Genomic DNA, 22,890 nt, shown 5'->3' with positions numbered 1-22,890 from the left:
ACATTGGGAACTTGTGGTTATTGAACTTCGCCAATCAATATCTGTTATGATTACCAACACTAATAATTCTATTTGTTTTGATGAAAAACCTTATATGTGAAAATAGTTTTATGTGTTTTCTTGTATATGTTTGGTAACATAAAAAACATGGGTAAAAAAAAAAAAACTATCTATGGTCAACAAAAAACTCTATTAAAAGTATGACTTACTTTTTAGGGGTTGTAGTTAATTGAACTTAGCCAATCCATATCCGTTATGATTATCACCCCTAATTATTCCATTTGTTTTGATGTATAATCTTATGCGAAAGTAGTTTTATACGTTTTTCTGTATATGATTGGCTATATTAAAAAAAAAAAAAAAATTGATCAAAGGAAAACTATCTATGACCAATGAAAAATCCTATTAAAAACAATGCCTTATTTTTTAGAGGTTGTTTCCCTTTAAAATTTTCTGGAAAACAACTCTCTATTTCACACTAAACTAAATAAAAGAAACCAAAATATAGTTATCTAACTCATCTTTAAGGTCAATACCAAACATTAAAAAATAAATAGTTTTCTAGAGTATACCTCTTAGAATTAGACTCATTTTTTAGAATTAGACTCATTTTTTAGAAAACGTTAACGTTGAAACAAATGATTGTTAGTAATACTTAATCGATACATTGCTATAGTTATCAACATTATTGCACGTTCGGTTTTGCTTGTTAATATTGTCTTATACATATGGGTCAGGACCATCCTATAGGCCATAGTACCAGCTATAATTAAATACGACAACATTGTACTTGGGGATGACTCATATGATATATCTCTGGGTTACTTTCAGATGAAGTATTGTAGGAAGGAAGGGAAAAAGTACCAGCAAAAATGAGCAAAAGTTCGTTTCGAATTTCATGCAGATGGTCACACAGTCACGGCTCTGACAATCTAGACAAATACACTGCATGTTTAACTCATATCTTGGTTTAAATTGATTTTAATTAATTCAATTGATACAGTTTTTTTTTTTTTTTTTTGGGTGGAATAAAATACTTGAATTCAAATTCCACCTAAAAATATTTTTGGTGTTTTGACCTGGATGATAAATTTTTTATTTCATTATAAACTTGATAAACCAATGTATAGAAAGGTGTTTTTTTATCAGCATTTTATGCCTTTTTGCTTTTGGGCTTTATGTGTTTTAAGGTTTCTAAATTCTAAGAGAGGATTGAATTCTGGTTTTTAATAAGAGCTGTAAATATTATTGTTCATGTATTTTCTTCCGGGACTGTATCATGATTCTTCTTTTTGAGCTTTACGAAGAGACTATTTATCTTTATTTGCTGTTCTCTTTGTCTTTGTAATTTTAAATTTCATGATGGTATAATAAAAATTAAAAATTATAGGACACAAAGAATTGGAGCAACCACACCAGCTCATGGATAGTCTTCTAAACTACAAAAAATGCTTAATTTTACACATTTTAATCCAAACCCACCCCCCACATAAGTCTTTGTAAAAATGTCTAAATATGCACAATGGTCTTGCAAATGAATAGTAACCGTGTATATATACATGGTTACTGTTCACCGTGTAAATGATTTTTTAATTCTGTTTTTCTCTCTCCTCTCTTCATCTCACTCTCTTTTCCCTTGTCTCTCCTCTCGCGGTTACTATTCACAGTGTTAAAAAATGAATATTTTATTTGAATAAATGTGTATAATAGATAAACTGTATGGGTATTTTGTAAAAATAGGTATGTAAAATAGAAAAGAGTAGGTTTTAGATGTGCAAGATGGAAAATTTTTTGCATATACTGATGTGGATGCTTAAGAGTTTAAAACAAAAGTCTTGCTGCAAGAATGGATGCAGAAATTATTGGAGGCAAAAAATTTGTGATTCTGAAATCTCGATTTCTTTCCCTGCCTCTTGATAAGCTAATGTGATGTTTGATTGTTTTCCTTTATATTTTGAGCGTGTAAAATTTTGGATTCACCATTTCAAAATGTTGGGCTTCAGGCCACTTGCTTGGAAGGACCCAGTGAGCCAAATCCCCATTTGAACCTTCGGTCATTAAAGGTCGCTGAAACAACCCTATAGTAGCTCCTATCTCGTAAAAAAAAACCTATTATTCTATCTCACATAAAGATGGATTCACAGTATTAGACCTACGCCTATGTAAAAGAGTGATTAGATATACTGAGTAATAAGTATACTGTATGTAACTCATTATGTAGTCAGTTGTCAAAATAGTTACTTACAATATAACTTTCCAGTTTCCTCCATTAGCTCTCTTTGAGAAATATGAGCTGAGATGCATGGACACGGCAAAACCCATGTTGCACCCACGTTCGATGCAGCGACGCGCGAGAGACGCCACTGCTCACGCGTCGGTGCCGCGTCTAGGTTTTATATATATATATATATATATTTTTTTTTTTTTTCAATGACTCACGCTGACTCGGCTCAGACTTTGGCCGAATCGCGCTAAATCGGGCTGATTCGCACTGACTCGGGCCGTATTGGGCAAAACCGCCGATTCAGGTCAAAATTTAAAAAAAAAGAAAAGAAAAGAAAAGAAAAGGTGCAAAACGCACCATTTGAACTTAATAACAAACCCTAAAGGCCTAAACTCTCTCACGCACTGTTTGTATATGTGCAAATCAGCTCTCTCTCATTTGTCTCTCTGTGCTGTGTGGCTGTGTACTCTATTGCTTTCTACCTCTCTGTGCTGTGTGCTCTGCTCTCTGCCTCTCTGTCTCTGAGACATTCAGCCACTGAGTCACGCCTAAACTCTCACTCTCAACTCACTCACAACCTCACTGACCCACTCTCAATCTCAAGTCTCAACTCTCAAGCTCGACCCACTCTCAAGCTCAAGTCTCAAGTCTCAACTCTCAAGCTCGACCCACTCTCAAGAGTCTCAACTTAGGTATCAAACTAAAGCTTTCAATCTTAGTTTTTAAATTTTTTTTAAGCTCAAGCTGATCTGATTTTTTTAGTCTGAAGCTCACCTCACCTGATCTGTTTTTTTTTTTTTTTAAATTTTTTATATAAGCAGTAATGTAATAATGTTTTGACTTGGGTTTGATTTTTTATTTAGTTAATAGTTATTACTCATTGTGATTTGTGAATTTGTGAACTTGGGTTTGATTTATTATTAATTTTTTTAGTTAATACTTAATAGTTATTATTTGTAGGTTAAATTGAATCTATTGAATTTGTAATGGACGAAGTTACTAGCACATAAATTTCACCTTCATCTAATCAAGAAGTGCCAAATGATGAATCTCCTCTTTGGCAGTATGTGAATAAAGTAGAAAAACCACCTGGTGCTATTGTTAAATTTGTCCAAGTCATCACTAATAATGCTAGTGTGATGAAGTCTGCTGGAGCTCTTATTGAAGGTGAGTATCCTAAAATATTTTGGACACCCTGTGTTGCCCACACTCTCAATCTAGCTTTGAAGAATATTTAAGCAGCAAAAAACACTGAAAAGAATGAAGTTACATATGAGGAATGTAGTTGGATTACACATATTGCTGATAATGCATCTTTTATACGTGTTTTTATCATGAACCATTCAATGAGGTTGGCAATGTTTAATGAATTTTGTCCATTAAAACTGCTCCAAGTTGCTAATACTAGATTTGCTTCGGTTGTTGTAATGCTGAAAATGTTGAAGTTGATAAAAAGATGCATTCAAGCTATGGCTATTAGTGACCAAGGGGCTTCTTATAGGGAGGATGATGTTGAAAAAGCTCAAAAGGTGAAAGATATGATTCTAAGTGATCTTTGGTGGGATAAAATTGATTATATCCTTGAATTCATAGCACCTATCTATGAAATGCGACGAGTAGCCGACACAGATAAACCTTGTCTTCACCTTGTGTATGAGATGTGAGATTCAATGATAGAGAAGGTGAAGGCAGCAATATATCGGCACGAAGGCTTGGAAGATGATCAGTATAGCTTATTTTGGGGTGTGGTGTATGATATACTCATTGATCGATAGACTAAAAATTGTACACCACTACATTGCTTGACTCATTCCTTAAATCCTACGTAAGTACATTTATTTTCTATTTTCCTTAATTCACCCTTCTAGTAAAACACACGTTTCAATTTCGACCAACCCCATTGATAACCAATCCTTGGTGTAGTGAGTAGGTTATACTTATAGGTCCTATCTTGCTGATCGTTTGCCAATAAGAACTACAATTTCAGCTAGGTCCTTGCTAATGACTTGCTTTGTAAACTTTGGATCCCCACAATTTCAAATGCAAGTGCTAAAAGAAAATTATTTATTAAACACCAAACTAGCAAGGAAAAATTACCATTGGGAACTTGTGGTTATTGAACTTGGCCAATCTATATCCGTTAGGATTACCAACAATAATAATAATTTTTTTTTTAATGAAAAACCTTATATGTGAAAATAGTTTTATGTGTTTTCTTGAATATGTTTGGTAACATAAAAAACATGGGTCAAAGAAAAACTATCATGGTCAACGAAAAACTCTATTAAAAGTATGACTTACTTTTTAGGGGTTGTAGTTAATTGAACTTAGCCAATCTATATTCGTTATGATTAGGGGTGTCAAATGGGTGGGTTTGGGGTGGGCATAATTGGGTTGGGTATATAAAACCCATTTAACTAATTGCTTTTAACCTGAATCTAACCCAACCCAATTATAATGGGTAAACTCTAACCCACCCAATTACCCAATTATCAAAATGCCCCCTAAAGTAAAAAGGATCACACATCAACATTTTAATTTTCCGTCACTTTCTCGTCAATTTTCTCACTCTACTCCTCCTCTTCGACTTTCTGATCTTGCTTATCCAATTTCGCCACCTTCACCTTCTCTCTCTTCTTTGTCTTGGCCTTGGCGGTCGAGTCCGCGTGATCTTGTTCATTGATCATATCATACTTTTTCTTCGGAGTAGCGACTTGCTGGAGCTTGACCACAACGTCGGTGATGGAGTGGTACTTCTGCATCTGGAGCACCGAGATCCAGTTAAGCCTCCGGCAGTGTATTGCAGCGAACACCGTGTCATATTCCGACGACACCACCCCTTTGACTTCAGCGCCAGCCAACTGACTTAGGTGCGCGCACAGCTCGTTGATGATCGCGTTCGCTGCCTTGAACTCCCCACAGTACCATGCAAGAATCGCGTCTCGGGCGAACGAGTCCGATATCATCATCGGATTTCTACATCAGAAAAGGTGTAGATGCACCATGGATAATTATCATTTCTTTCATATATGGACCTTGTTTGGTTACCGAGAAAATCATAGTGCTATTTTTCATTTGTTTAGTCCAAATTTTTTATTATTAAAAACTGTTTAACTTAAAAAAAAAAAAAAATTGTGTTTGATTTGTGAGTAATATTCTATTTGGCTGTGGAGAAAATGCTGGAAAAGATGAAGAGAATTGGATTTTGAGTTTCAAATGTTCTCTTAACGTATTTCTTAAATATTTGGACTCTGTTTGGTTACTGAGAAAATCACAGGTTGGTTAATTTTCATTTGTTTAGTCCATATTTTTTATTATTAAAAACTATGTTTTATTCTTCTTCTTCTTTTATTTATTTATTTATTTTTTATGGGAAGGGCTGGGTTGAATTTGGATATATTATTTATGGTTTAAATGGGATTCAATGGATTTTTAGTTAAAACCCAATAATCATTGGGTCTAATTGGGTTAATATCCATTTAACCCAACTAATAATTGGGTGAGTTTGTGTTCAATTAGAGTGAGTGGGTTTGGGTGGGCAAATGGGTTTGGGCTTACTTTGCCACCTCTAGTTATGATTATCACCCCTAATTATTCAATTTGTTTTGATGTATAACCTTATGCGAAAGTAGTTTTATACGTTTTTTTTTTGGCATATGATTGGTTATATAAAATAAAATATTTGGTCAAAAGAAAACTATCTATGGCCAATGAAAAACCCTATTAAAACAATGACTTATTTTTTATAGGTTGTTTCTCTCTAAAATTTTCTAGAAAACAACTCTTTATTTCACACTAAGCTAAATAAAAGAAGCCAAAATATAGTTTTCTAACTCATTTTTAAGGTGAATACCAAACATAGAAAAATAAATAGTTTTCTAGAGTATACCTTTTGGAATTAGACTCATTTTTTAGAAATCGTTAACGTTGAAACAAACGATTGTTAGGGTCTATTTGAATACCGTTTATTTTGCTGAAAATACTGTAACAAAATAATTTTTAAATGTGTGAATAATATTGTGGGACCCAGTTTTAAAGTTTTTTTTAATACTGTACTTGTGGGTCCCGTGAATAGTGCACGGGACCCACTGAATAATGTATATTCACGTGAAACGCTTTTTTCAAAAAAGAAAAAGAAAAAAAAGAAAAGCCAAAACGCAGACGCTAGGGATTAAAAGCTGTATCCAAACGGGTACTTAGGGTACGTTTGGATAAAACTTATTTTGATAAAACTGAAAACTGAAAATACTGTAACAAATAATTTTTAAATGTGTGAATAGTGCTGTAGGACTCATTTTTAATGAAAAATGAGTTAAAAAGTGATATTTGTGGGTTCGTGAACAGTGATCGGATGCACTGTTCACGGTTGAAAAGTCAACCTTTGCGGTTGAAAGCAAAAAAAAAAGGCTGAAACGCACATTGCAGCAAACGTGGACGCAGTAAACACGGATCCAAACCGCACCTTAGTAATACTTAATTGATACGTTGCTATAGTTATCAACATTGTTGCACGTTGGGTTTTGCTTGTTAATATTGTCTTATACATAGGGGTCAGGACCATCCTAGAGGCCATAGTACCAGCTATAATTAAATACGATATGTGATAGGCATGTCCAAGCTTATTCATACCTACCTAATAAGGCTTAATTCAATAGTTGAAACATTGTACTTGGGGATGATTCATATGATATATATCTAGGTTACTTTCAGATGAAGTAATGTAGGAAGGAAGGGAGGAAGTACCAGCAAAAATGAACTCAAGTTCGTATCGAATTTCATGCAGATGGTCACACAGTCACGGCTCTGACAATCTAGACAAATACATTGCATGTTTAACTCTTGTCTTGGTTTTAATTGATTTTAGTTAGTTCAATTTATACAGTAGTTTTTTTTTTTTTTTTGGAATAAAATACTTGAATTCAAATTCCACCTAAAAATATTTTTGGTGTTTTGACCTGGATGATAAATTTTTTATTACATTATAAACTTGTTAAGAACTTTCCCATAAAAAAAAATGACAACAATTTTAACATCTTTCAATGGTTAAATACACTACAGCTAGGGGTGGACCTATGATTTCAAGATGGGGGGCCGAAGTATATGAAGAAAAAAAATTAAAATAAATATTCATATAGTACTAACAAACTATTAACCATAATCAATACATAAAATCATTGTTTTTTAATACATTAAAATGCAAACATCTATTAATAAATACAAAAAAAACACAAAATAATATTGTTTCTTAAGAGCATTAACTGTTGCCAAAAAAAAAAAAAATCACAAACCAAAACTTATTTTTGCTACTTTAATATAGTATTTGAAATGTTTTGTACAGTAGTGTTTTTGGTATTTGGTGTACCTAATGTTAGTACTCTAATACTAGGTTGAGTGAGATTTTTTATTTTAAAATTTTGTTTTTAATTTGTTAAGTTTTTGAGTTGGGTAGTTGCTAGTTGGGCTAGACTAATTAAGAGGGAAGGAGTCTAAGTTTTTAGAAGAGTAAGGCTAGAAATAAAAAAAAAAAAATGTAATCATTAATTTTTTTTTCTTTGGGCTGGGGGGACAATTATTCTTTTTCTTTTTTTTCTTTGGGCTAGGGGGCCAGGCCCCCTTGGCCTCCCCCACGCCCCCAACCCCTCGAGGTAGTTAACAAATACTCTAAAAAACATTTAGGAAATACTTTAAAAAATATTTTATAGAAAAAAAAAACAATTAATTTTTACGTTTTTTTATTAATATTTTCTATAAAAATAGTATCAAAACTTTCTTAAAATAATTTGTTAACCACTGTTAGTAGTCAACAACATCTTAAAATGAAACAAAACTATGAAAGTGTATTTTGTTTTTGTTACTTGGTTAACTATCAACAATTAGTTGCTTGGGTATATCAAGGTAATTTGATAGGTTGAAAAATAAAATCACCATAATCATTAAAAAATAAAAATAAAAAGGTGATTTTTTGTTCTATTGAGAGAAAAAATTGAGTCTAGGAACCATACGTTCTTTCTTGTCCTTAATCTATGAGACTCAAGGAAGAAGACGCATTAAACTTTGTTTAGGTCAAGATAAGCTGATTAATTGCAATATTTACTTCACTTGGGTGTTCATGTGTTGAAAGGATTATTATTATTAATTATTTTTTAAGTTTGAAGTCCTGTGTTAGCCTTTAGGCCTTGGCTGCAACTGTACCATATATATGTGGTTTCAAAGAAATGCCAGGATTTAAGGTCATCGAATTCTCAGTGAGGATAAGTCATTTTAATGTTACTAGATATGCATGCCATGCATTCATCTCAATCCCCACAGAGATATGGTCAAATTTCAATAAGAGGTGCAAAAATATTGGATACCAAACAAGAAGACCCACAAAAAAGAAGCAGAAATTGTGATAGAAAAATGGCCATAGACTGGTAAGAAAGTGATAGAACATAGTATAGAAATTTGGTTCATTGCCCTTGTGTGTGTGGTGGGTATGTGATATTGAAAGTAACGTAGGAAACCACTCTTTAAGGTTTGGTCAGACTAGATTCTGGTATTGGGGATAAGCCTTAACTGCGTAGATAAATCAATCCTACTTCTCAAGTCTAGGATAAGGTGGTTGACCTTAAACCCTCGAAAGTTTAAATCATAATTAGATAAGGCAATAACTGGTGTGTTAGTGTAAAATGATGGCTTCAACGAATGTATTGCGCTAAATAATAGCTCTATCAAAATTCTAATAGAACATATAATATTATTTTTACTGGGATTCGAAAACCCTTTTTTTTAAGTAAAAAAGAATTCAATTTGTCATTTTTCTACTTTGGGTTGGCTTATGAGATTGGTGATTGTTGCTACTCCTCCTAAAGTAAAAGTCAATTGGTGATAAGCCCAAGTACTAAGGTCAACTGAAGTGATTGGTAGCTAAGATATTTCCTACTTTTGGGCTAGCCTAAACATACCATCCCTGTTTTCTGGGAATTATTTGACTTTTTTTTTTTTTTTGCTGCTGAATGGGAATTATTTGACTTTTTATTCGGTTTTCTAAATTTAGAATAAAACGTTTCGGTCTTGTTTTGCTGTTCATTTTCTAGGTTAGCTCATTAGTCATTGCACGCAACGCAAAGATATAGTGTTGATTTGGTTCTTGTTTAATGGGATTTAAATGACTGGCAATATTATTTAGTTCTTTAAAAATTAAAACTCATCGCAATGTCCTTAATTTAGTCCTTTTTAAAATACCAAATGGTCAGTCATACTTCCCTCAAAAAAAAAAAAAAGGTCAGTCATACAGTGCCAGCTTTGGCCTTTGATGTTCTTGGCAAGGTTCTTATTGCTGTTAGCCTGTTACTTTGACTAGAGATGCGCTTTGGCTTCTTCTTATTGAAAAATAATTGAATCAGGCATTTTACTCAAAAAAAAAGAAAAAAAAAGATTGAATCAGGCATTCATGCTGGCAGTTACAGGCCGGCCCAAGATAGAGGCCTAAGGCAAAAATTTTAATGAAAGTTTTTTATTTCTAAATATTATTTAAATAATATTTAGTTTATTTTTTATATTTCAAATCTATTATTAATTCTTATTAATTAATAATAATAATTCACCTAGAGTGAGCTACTGATATTTATTATGTAGGTTTTATAAACTAACGTGTCACCAATAAAAAAAAATTATTCAAAATATTCATTTATTATATTATTTGAGTGGCACCAATTATATTCCTGTTACATCAGTTTGTAATTTTTTTGTCATAAAATTTAAATTTACTTTAGCATTTTTCATTCACTTAATAGTGAATTGGTGATTGTGTTGTATTACTATTAATTCATAATTTTTGTGGTGTGGAGAAGATGATAAAGTTACAACAAATTTTACTATAAAAAACTTACAAACTGATGCGACATTTCAATAAAAGAATAAATGAGTATTAAATTACTTTTTGCTACTTAATTTATCTCCAAAACCTTATGTTTAGGGTGCCTTAAAAATGCATAAAAAGCTAGTTTTTATGTTTCAATTTTAAGTTCAAATAGATAAACTTTTAATGGGAAATAAGATTTTGCTAATAGGGCAATTATTGAGTATTCCTAGAGTACCATAAATGAGTACTCCTTCCATTTAGCAAAAAAAGAAAAAGAAAAAAAAAAGAGTACTCCCCTCTCTCACATAACAATGGATCCCACAAATTAATTTTATAGTGGGATTCACAATTCATGTAAAAGGGGGAAGTACGCATTTATTGTACTTCCGAAGTATTCAATAATTTTCCCTGCAAACAAGTCTCCTTTACTAATCATGATTGCTTTCAAATTTTCAATAAAATTCAGCATTAAAGAAGGTAAAGTGACATATTTAATATGCATAGTATTTTAATTTACGGTATGCTAACAATTAACTCAATGGTAGTGTGCTCAGTGCTCACACAACTTTTTTTTGAACCTTTTTTTTCTTAGCTTTGCAAAGTTATCTAAATGTGGACTGTTGAGGCAAATGATCCATATATAAAAGTTGAAACATAGTGTTTAATGTCACTATGTTTTTGTTGAGCCAAAATATCGGGCATGTCACCTTTTTATTATTATTGATTTTGGTCCAAGTTGGTCTATTCAGTCTAGTTTAGCCCATTTCAGTCTGCTTAGGTCTAGTTCAGACCATTTCGGTCCCAGTCAGTCTATTTTGGTCCACTCTGGTCCACTTCCATCCATTTCAGTATATTTACTTAATAATGAAAAAATACAGGTTTATGATGAAATTACCTATTCTAAATTTGAATTTATTAAAAAAATATAAACGACAAAAAATAATAATATTATTTTTAATGGTTTAATTTAATGATTTGTGATATTATTATTATTATTATTTTTTTTTTACCGTACTACAGATGCAAGTGTTTGATCACTGGACTTTTCTAGCCATTAAAAAAAATTTTAATTCTTTGTTCTCTTTTTCTTTCACCGTGAGAAAGCACATAGAGTACATGTCAAGGATGGACTCAACTCTCAAGCATATCTTGAGGTAGCTTTTCAATTTAACTTCTCTGTAATCCCTAATTTCTTGGCTATTGGAGAGTAGTTAAACGCTTTGAAGTAGACTAAGATCTAGCAATGGGGAAGTTTTTATCTTTAGTAGCATGCCCACTTTCCCTCTAGTTAATAACCAGAGGGGAAAATATTACTTTGTGAACAAATTAAGGGAAATAAAGAAGGTCAAATGCGAAATTTGGGTTTAGAGTTCTTTTTACTGCTGAAATTTGAAACTGTAGAGTCAAATGATTGCCTATAGTAGACAAATTTCTAATGCCTTTGTTGTGATTGTTATGAGTATAATACTGATCAGTGATCACAAATAATTTTCCAGAATAATCTGTCGAAATTAATGGCTAAATTTAAATGGGTTAGGACCAGTTCTATTGTCGTGGATTAGTGCCATGCTCTTTACAAGTACTTTTGATGCTTCAGCTGGGTTAGAAATCCTCTGCTTTCCTGTCTTGTGAAGTTATGGTGTACCATTTGTTGATTAAATTACATTACTGCATTACTGATAAGTGATAAGATGGTTTACCTTTAGTATGAACATATTAGCATCAGTAATTAGCTTATCTCGAGCATAATCTAAAATTTTCTATTAGCAACAGGCGATACAATTCAGATTGATGACACAACAATCTATTCTGTTGGGGGCAAGAGTGAGAGCTTTCTCAGCTTCTTATTTCCTGGATCGGGTGAGTTTAGCTCTCTCGTTTCTAAGACATAAAACCTTCAATAGGTTTCTTTGTTTTTTGTTGTCTTTTTTTCAATTATTAAAATCGCCTATGATAAGTTCTTGATTATTGTTGGTTGAATTTACCGATCTTCTTTGTAATAATAGCGTGTTCCTTAGTGAGAAGTAGAACGACAGTATGAATTCTCTTATCACTTTTAGAAGGATATTATTGTTAAATTATTGATTCTCACAAAAGTTTAAACCATTGAGAAGTGATAAATTTAATAATTTAACCACATAATTTTAACAATCCATCTCATCTGGACTAAACTCCCTTTTAATAAGTGCGACCCAATTCATGGGATTTTAAATTAGTTGTAGAGTGAAAGAGATAAGAATCAAACTTAGGACATTATGCTTTAAATGACAAAAAATCCTTGTTCATTTTTTTGTTTCAGTAAAAAATTATAATGGGGTATTTTAGTCATGTAGAAACAAAATTCATCCACCTATCATGTTAAAGCCAAATTCTTCTCAATCCATAGTAGTATTAAAATGAGAAATGGTATATTTAGAAAATTTTTATAACACTTTCACTACAAATTCTAAGTAATATGTCGTTTTTTGTTATTACTGGTGAGCAAAAAAGTAATTTTAGTGGTAGACTCAAATTAAAACTAACACCTAGAATTTGTTGTAAAAATGTTATAAAATTAGTAATTAAAATTTTAATCCAAACCAATATAATTTAAAAATCACAAACCTTACTATTTGAATTAGGTCAAGTCCGAAAAGTCACTTAATTCAATCAATTGTCATTCTTGCATTTGAAACCTTATATATCCAAAGTTTGTCATCTATATTGGTGCAACCATCATCTCTTTTAAGGGTTCATTTGGTTGGAGAGATAGAAAAGTGAGAGGATAGAATATATTTAGTTTTTCGTCATATGTGTTTGGTTGGAATGATGGAAAAGTGGAGAGATAAAAAACTATTTTGTTTGGTTAAGAAGAAAAGTGAGAATAGAAAATATGGTTTGTATAAATTTACCCTAATACCCTTATACAAAAATTTTCGCAAAAGGCTAGATTCAATTATCTTTTATTGAAAAAAAAAAAAAAAAACCCTAATGCACAAATTATAAAATATAAAATAAAATAAAAACCACACACCAAATACAAAACACACACGGTCCAAATAAATAAATAAAAATCCACGCATATAAAAAGAAAACTTGAAAACCCTATTAAAAAAAAATACAAAACTCAAACACTATTAATTTGCTAATCCGACAAAGAACAATATGGCAATTGGAGCTCTAGATGGGTGACTAGAGAGGACAATGACGCAGGTGGAGGACCATTGGCGGAGGTTAAGCGGGGCGAGCGAAGACGACAACCATAAATCCAACGAACAATTGGTTTGTTGTAGATGTAAGATGTACAATAGAGATCTATGGGTCTTACAGTGTCAGCTTGGCTTGAAACTTGCCATGAATCGTCCTTGACTCGACTGGAATCATCCTTGATTCAATTGTTCTTGTGAGGGTATTTGTGTCATTCTATTTAGAAACCCATTTTTCACGTCTTTTCTCTCTAATTTGAGAGATTGTCTTTTGGTGGGTCTAAGGAGAAAACACTCGAGTCCCACCAAAATCCTTCCCATTTTCTCCCCAACCAAACACTCCAAAAAACCATTTTTTATCTACTTTTTTCTCCCCATTTTTCTCTCTCTCCTAAAATCTTCCCAACCAAACGAGGCCAGATTAAACAAATTCTTGACGGATATGTAAACTGTGCACCTTGTTATCTTTAAGAAGTAGCTCCACTAATGGTGATTATCCACACAATCAAAAGTAAAATGTTGTGTTCATGGTTATTAAACTGTACTTATTTTTCATTTTTTGTTTAACTATATAACTGAATTTAACATCTCATCAACAAATTTAAAAGAAAGAAATAATAAGTTCAGTTATCAAACAAAAGATGAGAAATAAGTACAGGCTTGATATGTGTTAAGAACAAGACTAAGGGTGTAGTTGAATTGAAGAAGGGTAAAGCAGAAATGAAGGAAAGATGTAAGTCTGGTTTGAAGAATATTGCACAAACAAAGCAGGGTAATCAAAGGCTGAATCAAAAGAAGCTTAAAGTATGGTTAAAGAAGATTATTGTTGCAATATTAAAGAGTTAAATAGAAGCGTGTGAGTTGCACGTGAGAATGAGTAATCAGTTATTTAGTTGGCAGTAGAATGACACTTGTCATAAGCTTATTGGAGGAGCAAAATTAGGAAATTCTGTTAGAGTTTGTTAGAGGTTTTCCCGCGTTTTTCTTCTTCTTCCTGATCTGTAACTTCTAGTATAAATAGGTATTGATATGTGTGAATGAGTCAGTCCTTTGTAATACATAGATTGAGCAATAAAATTTTCTCTCTCAGTCAGAATTTTCTCTCTGTTTCTCTCGAATCTTCTTGAACTCTCTGTGTTTTCTTTCTTGATTTGAAGCTTGTTGTTTTAGCTTATGATTTTTAACAATATGTATGTCATTGCAGTATATCTAAAGCAACTATATATATTGATCATTATATTGCGAGTTCAAATGGAAAAAAACAAAACAAAACAAATTACTTGTTGGCACAATATATTCATAAGGAGTATCAGTGAGATTATAAAATACTCCTGCAAAATATATGTACCCCACAACCCACTAAATGCTTTAGATTATCACAGAACACGTTGTCATGTCACATGTGTACAGAATAAAGATAATTACAATAGGCAAACATGGCCTGCAAAGCAAAAAAAGTCAGACACAAACAACTTTTCAAAAAACGCTATGATATTCATCTAATAACACTCAAAAAATAAATATTACACACATATCTAGTAGCACTCGATCGAGAAAAACATATGACATACCTTAAGTTGTAGCACCGTTGGATCAGTTGTCTTTAAAGACGTCTCAAACTGTGCTAGTGATACCATCAGAATCAAGACTTGGATTCGTCAATTCACTGTTGCTCGTAGTTAGCTCAATACAACTATCTGATTCCAAGACGGGTTCAACAACACGAAATGATAACACGTCCTGGTAGCTAATTACACCACTGGGATTGATTTCCTCCTGGGCTGCATCTGCATTCTGCTGCAGCTCAAATGCAAACTCGAGCTTTTCCATCACATCATTCATCTTAGGTCGTTGGATCCCTTGATCACGCACACAACTCTCTGCAACCTCCACGTACACTTTGAAACACTCTGGTGCTATCTTACCCTTTAGATAGGGATCAATGATCTGATCAATGGTCCCTTTTTCAATGCATTTCCGAGCCCAATTGGCCAAATGCCATTGCTCATGTTCGAGTTTTGTATTCAATGCCTTTCGGCCACATAACACTTCAAACATCACCACACCAAATGAGTACACATCAGATTTATCTGTTAGTTGCTGACGCCTTGCATAATCTGGATCCAAATACCCCCATGTTCCCTTAACTAGGGTACTAACAGCAGTGTTATTCAAACCCATTTTGGACAACCCAAAATCCGAAACCTTAGACACCCATTTCTCGTCCAATAAAATATTTGTCGTCTTCACATCGCGGTGGATAATTGGGTTCTTCATGCCTGTGTGGAGGTAGTGCAAACCACGTTCCGCCCCGAGGCATATCTCGAGCCTTTGTTTCCATGTGAGAGGATCATTGTTGGTGTCGAAGAGACGAGCACTTAGGGTCCCATTTCTCATGTAGCCATAGACAAGGATCATCTCACCCTCATCGATGCAGTATCCAATGAGAGAGACAAGGTGGACATGGCGAAGCTGGGAAAGCATCCTGATCTCAGTCTTGAACTCTCGCGCACCTTGTTGAGATTCGGGGTTCAAGCGCTTGATTGCCACAGTCAATGTACCCTCGTCAAGGAGACCCTTATATACATTGCCAAAACCACCTTGGCCGATAATTAGTTCTTTGTGGAAGTTGTTGGTTGCTGTTCTGATTTCATTTAGTGAGAAGTGGCGGCATAGTTCTTCGGGCAATGACAAGGCCTTTGCCCTTTGTGACTTTCCTCTGTATGGATCACTCCAGCACGTGAATTTCTTTAGTTGAACCATGTAACTCAGTGAAGTGAGTACCACTAAGAAGCCCAGACTTCCAATGGCAAGGAATATTGTTTTATTTGTTTTGGGATTGTTGGCTGACGAGGCAGGACTGGGTCTGGCAAGGTTATGTTCTGGCCCTTCTGGGTTGATTATTTTGAACAATTCCACACCGTTTAAAATGGCACTCGGGTAAATATGATTGGTGTATATTTCAATGGAGAGAATCTTATTGTTGTCCTCAACCTTTTCTTCTTTTGATAGTACTACATAATCTTTGTAAATAGGCGTATCGCGATTGCCAGTCAACCATATTACATCAGCATCATCTTTAGCTGAGTTATTGTCTATTTCTATTTGGAATGACCTTTGGCTAATGAGGCTTACTTCGAGGCCTATTTCACAGAAATGGAGTCTCACCAGGTAATTGAATCCCGAATCAACTGGTAATTCCCAATCCAAATAATCACCGGTCCTTGCAGATCGATAGACATCATCTGTTGCAGTGTAATTTTCTATTTTTGAGTAGTTTGGCATCAAAGATGGATTGTGAAGGACTACGCTTTCACCGTTGAAATAACTTTCATGGACGAAATAATTTATATCCTCGGACCATTCTCTAAAGAAGCCAGTGTCTTCTGCAGGTAATATCAAGCTCCCACCCACGTTTAATCGAAAAACCATCTGGAGTGCCATGTTGTAGTTTATGTAGAACCGATGACTTTTGCTATCATAAGGAGTCTCACTTCGAGTTTGACCTTCAGGACTGTAGTACAGGTCTTTAGGCATGGAGACAATCTCAATTCCATTAATGAAAGCATAGAAATTACTAGAAGTAGTATCTGAAAAAGGGACGAAGGTTATATTCAATTTTTTATTCACTTCGTCAACGTAGATGCAGAACTCTTTTACAATATTTTTTCTCATGGTATCACCATGATTGGAAGCACTGAAGTTTCTAAGTAAGGTGAACGAACCTGCTTTGACAGTGAAAATGTCCTCAGACTCCTGAAAACCTGAGTAAGAGGCAGGGTAAAAGTGCAACCGAACAAATTTCGAGCCAACAGTGAGTGGAAACACGTACGTGAATTGAGAATAAGATACACGTGCTGTTGTGTAGGGGGCTATAACTGTGCGTTCTATAGGAGTTTGAATGGTAACAGATTCGAGATTATGCTCTTCTTTGGGAAAGAACTTGGACTGAAAGTCTCCGCTCCAGTAGCGCCCATCCATGCCCTCCGACTCGCCTGAAGTTTCACTGCCACAGTCAAGGGTAATATCCTCAACAGCGATGTAACGAGGAGGTGTCGAAGAAGATACTGTGATAATGATATGATAAATAAAGAAGAATATGCAGAAGATGGAGATGATAGGTGTGAGCTTGGAGAGTTTCCCCATGGGAGCAAAGCAAAAAGATCATTCAATGCAACCAATTGAAGTGAAAGAAAGAAAAAGGAATTGAGAGGAAAAGCAAATTAAAGCTCCTTTCTTTTCTTTTTCTTTTTTTAAAGTTTTCAATTAATCTCTCTATTTTATTGTTATGAGGTACAGCGGAAGAGGAAGCAAGGCGAGGACTCGAGAAGTTGTTTGTTGGGTACAGCACTAGTTTACAAATCGAATCCCATTGCTGTGTTTTTGCCTCATGCTTTTAGTGGAAGACCATGTTCTCGCCTTTTTGAGTCAATCAGCATAAGCGTGAGGAGTTTTATTTACATGAAGGGGGAAAAAAAAAAAAAAAAAAAAGCATTTTTGAGTCTTTGAAATTTGAATAGTTCTCGATTCCCTCTTGTATGCGACAAGGAACAAAGTTTACTCCAAACTAAATTGAAGAAATTTTTTTCAAATTTCTCATTTATCTTTATTTATTTTTAAGTATGAATGTAGTTCTTTGGCCTATATAATTTCACTAATTTGTTTCACTTACCATATGATGTAAAGTGATGAAAATCAGCCCATAATTGCATGTGTCCTGACTTTTGTTCTTTTGCCTTTATAATTTGCCCCACAACAATTTGATGGAAGGTGATGATCCTCTACCTTTTTTTTCTACTTCAATTCTCCAGTTTCGTAAAATCCAAACATCGTCTCCACGCGTTTATTTTCTCAGGGTCAGGAACTAACTAGGAATTTGCGTCTGCCTTAATTTCTTATTTTTAATTATTTATTTCTGGATGTATAGGTTACAACAATTTATCAAGAGAGATGCTATATCTATAACATTTTTACAATATTTTTACAACAAATCATAGATGGTTAGTTGTTATTAGTTCAAATTTCAAACTAATGCTAAGATTACTTTTTTGCCCCAACAATAACAACTAGTAACAACTTGTCACTTAGGATTTGTTATAAAAATATTATAGAAATGTTGTAGATATATCATTTCTCATTTATCAATTAGTAATATGAGCACTTCAGTTATCCAATAATAGGAGAAGAAAGGTAGGCATGTCAAATTAATTACTACTTGCTTATTATCACTAGTTTTTATTTTTACTTATTTATTTTAAGCATGCTACTTTGGATTTTAAGTTGGATAAAAAGCCTCAAATAACACATTCAAAAACCAATGAATGTCATTCTCAAAAAAAAAAAAAAAAAACCAATGAATGTTTTCATTTAATGATAAAAATGGCAATCATCAAAAGTGAATGTCATATATTGAAACTATATATATATATATATATATATATTAAAGATTCATAATATTACTTCTATAAGCATTTTTATTTGTTGATATAGTAGATTGTTATCAGTAAATAAAATAAATGATGTCAATAATAGATCTAAAACTAGTAACTACTTGTCAACTTGGATGAAAAATATTGTCAAATATATATATATATATATATTTTTAATTACTCTTCAATAATTAAGATACCAAAGCTTTTTTTTCTGCCCATTAGTAGCTTTCTCACTAGACGAGTAATTAATTATCAAATAGTTGATGCTGAGATGAACACATGTCACTCCGGTGACCAGACGAGTATTGAATAGCTTAGGGGGTCCCTAATTAAGGTACAAAATCAAGGCCACGCTTCTTTGAAAATGCATGGAAAAGGAGACATGAATTTGTTGTGGCTTTGAAATACAAGCCAATGAGCCATATTCAAGACGTCTTAATATTGATGAGCCTTTACCCAATTATGGTATCTAAATGTATGATAGGAAATCTGATGTGATATTGAGAAATTAAAGAGACTTATGGTACGTTTGGATTGAAGGGGAGGGAGGGAGAGTAGAATAGAGTAATGTGGAATAGGCTCAAAATTAACCTATTTTTTCCCAACTCTACTCTACTTTACTCTTCTCTGCTCCCCCTCCTGTTGTATAAACACATGGAAAATACAGTTTTGTATCTCATACAAAAAACACGCAATGGAATATAAACGAGTCTACTTTATTCATGAGAGATAACATGTAACATTGAATTTTGGAAACAAAGAACAAGAAAGGCGTACCTTGATGTAGCGAAATTCAAAACAAATAAAGATTGGACTTGGGAAACCTTTTAATCTTCACTCTAATTCCACAATGTGCCCAAGATGTGTGGTCTCTTAATCAATTCTATATGTACTTGTTCAAGAGAATAACCAAGTGTCTCTCTTAAGAAAAACTCAGATCTATTTCTCTTTTTAATGATACATATATTTTTGCACTTAGCAGTAACTTTATTAAATAACTCTTATTAAATAAATAACCGATTATCTAATAGAGTTAGCCTTTTGGGCTAGCCCAATTGGGATTTAGTGTGTGACTTGGAGTGGGACCAAAAGGGACAAATAAAGCTCTAACTCCAATGGACTTTGGACTTATTTGTCATTTCTTGACAAGTCTAAAGTAACTATTAATTATATTTAATACCACTATATAAATATTATTGCACTCTAGACCTTATCAATAAATTATATCCCAAGATTTTATTAAACATAAAACTCCTTCATGAAAATATTTGTAGTGATACAATGTCATAATGTGTAATTGTCACTATGAAGATTACTATATCTTAATCCTTGAGTGTCTGGTTTAATCTTTTAAGTTATTCATATATATTTTATGAAATCTAATTTCATAAAACATAGACTTTAGTAACTCTTAACTAAAGTGGCTAGACCTAACACTCTAAATAACCAAACTCACTAAACTTATCTCAAGAGAATATTTTATATCTCTATAAAGAGACTATAAATTCCATCTTGAGAATATGTGTTCCTTCAACATTACATGTGGTTGCCCAACATACTGAGATTTTGACCGTTTGTCTAGATCTCATTCCTGATATATTAAAGCAACTTACATTTCATGATCAGGTTCACTATTCCCTTAGGATTGAGAGTTTATGTAAATAAGAAGTCATGAGATTTATTATTCATTTGATAGTCGTTAATAGAATAATAAATCTCATAGCAGTTTAGTTTAATATGTCTTATACACTTGAAAAATATTAAAATATCAATTAGAAGTCTCCACTTCCATGATCAAGACAAATAATTTTAATTGACATGTTATAGTCTTTGCAGATAAAATATCTAATTTCATCATTGACTACGAACTAAGATTTTCGAGTTTATAAAAAACTTGTGATTTATATCTTCTGTGACTAAATCACATACTATGCATCTCAAAGACTATATGATAATGTCCAAATATTCATACTACCATTATTTTATATATAATAACAAAACAAGTTTATTATATAGAACATAATGTCATACATAGCATGTAATAGGATTTTAGGACACTAATCCTAACACCTCCTTCATCCTTCAATCCAAACGAGCCATTAATTTGTCACCCTCCCTCAAGTCAAGCCTATAGAAGTACTTCAAAAATACTCCAACCCACCTTGCCTGACTCATAAAGAAGTCCAATTTCAACAAAAATATAAAATAAAATAAAATACAGAAGTCCAAACCAATTTGTGCACAAATAAATATTTTATGATATAATTAGAACGGTTAAAACTAAGTCATTATTGGAATAATAATTAAGTTTATTTTTATTGATAAGTTAGAGATGCTGTTTGTTTTACTAATCTTTTTGTTGGTCTACAAAAGTAAAGTCATATTGGATTGTAGAGAAAGGATAAGCAGTAGGAATAAGTGCTCAAGTAAAAAGCATGTAATACTACACAGTATTATGGAAAATGAACTAACAAAAATGAAACATGATGTAAATAATATAGATTGTATTTCCTTTGAACTTGTAGCTTCAATCTCAACCTGAAACCAGATCAAATATGAAAATAAGATTAAACTTCAAATATTTGAAAAGAACTATAGAGATATCATAAATTACAAATCAAATCCAATGCAAAAGCCAAACCTCCATAATCAAATCTCCAAATATTAATGCAATTTTGCCAGTTTTAATACTTCTTGATAAACAACATTTCTAGTGCATCCATCATTTGAGTCTTAAAAGAGGTTGGCCTAATGAGTACTTTCACAGAGTTTGCTGTTTTTGCTCTAGAAAGAGCAACATATAATTGTCCATGTGCAAATACTGATTGAGAAAGATAGATACTGACAAAATTTAATGTTTGGCCTTGAGCCTTGTTTATCGTCATAGCAAAGCTTAGACAAATGGGAAATTGAGTTCTTTTGAATGGGAAAGGATATTTTGCAATCTCATATGGTTTTAATGGAATTCTAGGTATAAAGACTCTTTTTACGCGATGATCACCCACAGCAATTTCTGCATCTATGACATTTGGTTGAAATGCATAGCATATTAATCTTGTTCCATTGCATAAACCTTCTATAGGGTGTATATTCCTCAGAAAAATTATTGGGCAATTCAATTTTAATACTAACACATAAGGAGGAAGATTATTGGGTGTTAAGCTATTCAAGAAATATTCTTGTTGACAACAATCTATAGTCTCATCAAAGCTATAATATCTGGTTATAAGTCTTGGAAGTTTATCTATAAGGATACGATTTATTTCATTGATATCATCATTTTTAGGTGTTAATACTGCTCTATCTATCATAAGATCTACACTATTTGAATATCTCTCTATGTTTGGGAAAACAACTTGTATTAAAGTACTGAGAGAAGTAAATTCATCTTTATAAGGAATAATCATAAAGGGAGGAAGCTTTATTTTGTCATCAATTATTGTTATCTCTATTCCATCACCAATTCATAATAAATAATCACAGAATGATTGATCAAATTTAACTCTCATGTTTTCTGTCAATTTTAGTTTTTCTAAACTGGGCCATAAATCTGATTTGACTAAGCTTGTATTAACAGTTTCTTGTCTTGTTCCCTTGGGAACAACGAGTAAAATTTGACGAAAGTCACCACTAAATACAACTACTTTACCACCAAATTGTGAACAATTATCCATTATATCTTGGAGCATTTCTTGAAAAGCTTCCATCATTTGTCTCTTTGACATTGGTGCCTCATCCCAAATTATAATTTTTGCTTCTCATAACAACCTAGCGGTACCACTTTGTTTGCTAACAGCACAAGTTATGCTCTCTTCTTCTTTGACTGGAATCTTTAATCACGAGTGTGCTGTCTTGCCACCTGGTAATAAAGATGCAGCCAATCTTGATGTTGCAGTAGCAAGAGCAATAAATCCCTTTGATCTAGCTGCAACAAGAATCGCTCAATATAGATATGTTTTACTTGTACCACTTGGCCCATCAATGAAAAAAGCACTAGGTTTATCTTTGATAACTCTTTCCAATACCATGCCATATGCATATCTTTGTTCTTTGTTTAAGTTTGATATTGTGAGAATATCTTGTTCTGACACAACTATCTTCAATTCATCTTCAATTCCTTTTGATCCTTTTTCTTCCTCATCTAAACTAAGCTTACTATCAGTCAAACAAAAAATGTCCACATTCTTTCCCATTTATTCAAGCATG

General features: G+C 32.9%; 1 protein-coding gene across 1 annotated transcript; it reads right to left on the bottom strand.

Annotated features, from left to right (window-relative positions):
• Nucleotides 1–14,846: 14,846 nt before the first annotated feature.
• On the bottom strand, nt 14,847–17,537 carry LOC115967280 (receptor-like protein kinase FERONIA). The gene has a single exon (XM_031086356.1). It carries the CDS (start codon nt 17,396–17,398, stop codon nt 14,867–14,869), a length of 2,532 nt encoding a protein of 843 aa, XP_030942216.1. The 5' UTR covers nt 17,399–17,537; the 3' UTR covers nt 14,847–14,866.
• Nucleotides 17,538–22,890: the final 5,353 nt, after the last annotated feature.

Source organism: Quercus lobata, chromosome 11, assembly GCF_001633185.2.
Source record: "Quercus lobata isolate SW786 chromosome 11, ValleyOak3.0 Primary Assembly, whole genome shotgun sequence".
In the NCBI taxonomy this organism is placed as follows: Eukaryota; Viridiplantae; Streptophyta; class Magnoliopsida; order Fagales; family Fagaceae; genus Quercus; species Quercus lobata.
This window is presented reverse-complemented; position numbering and strand designations above follow the sequence as displayed.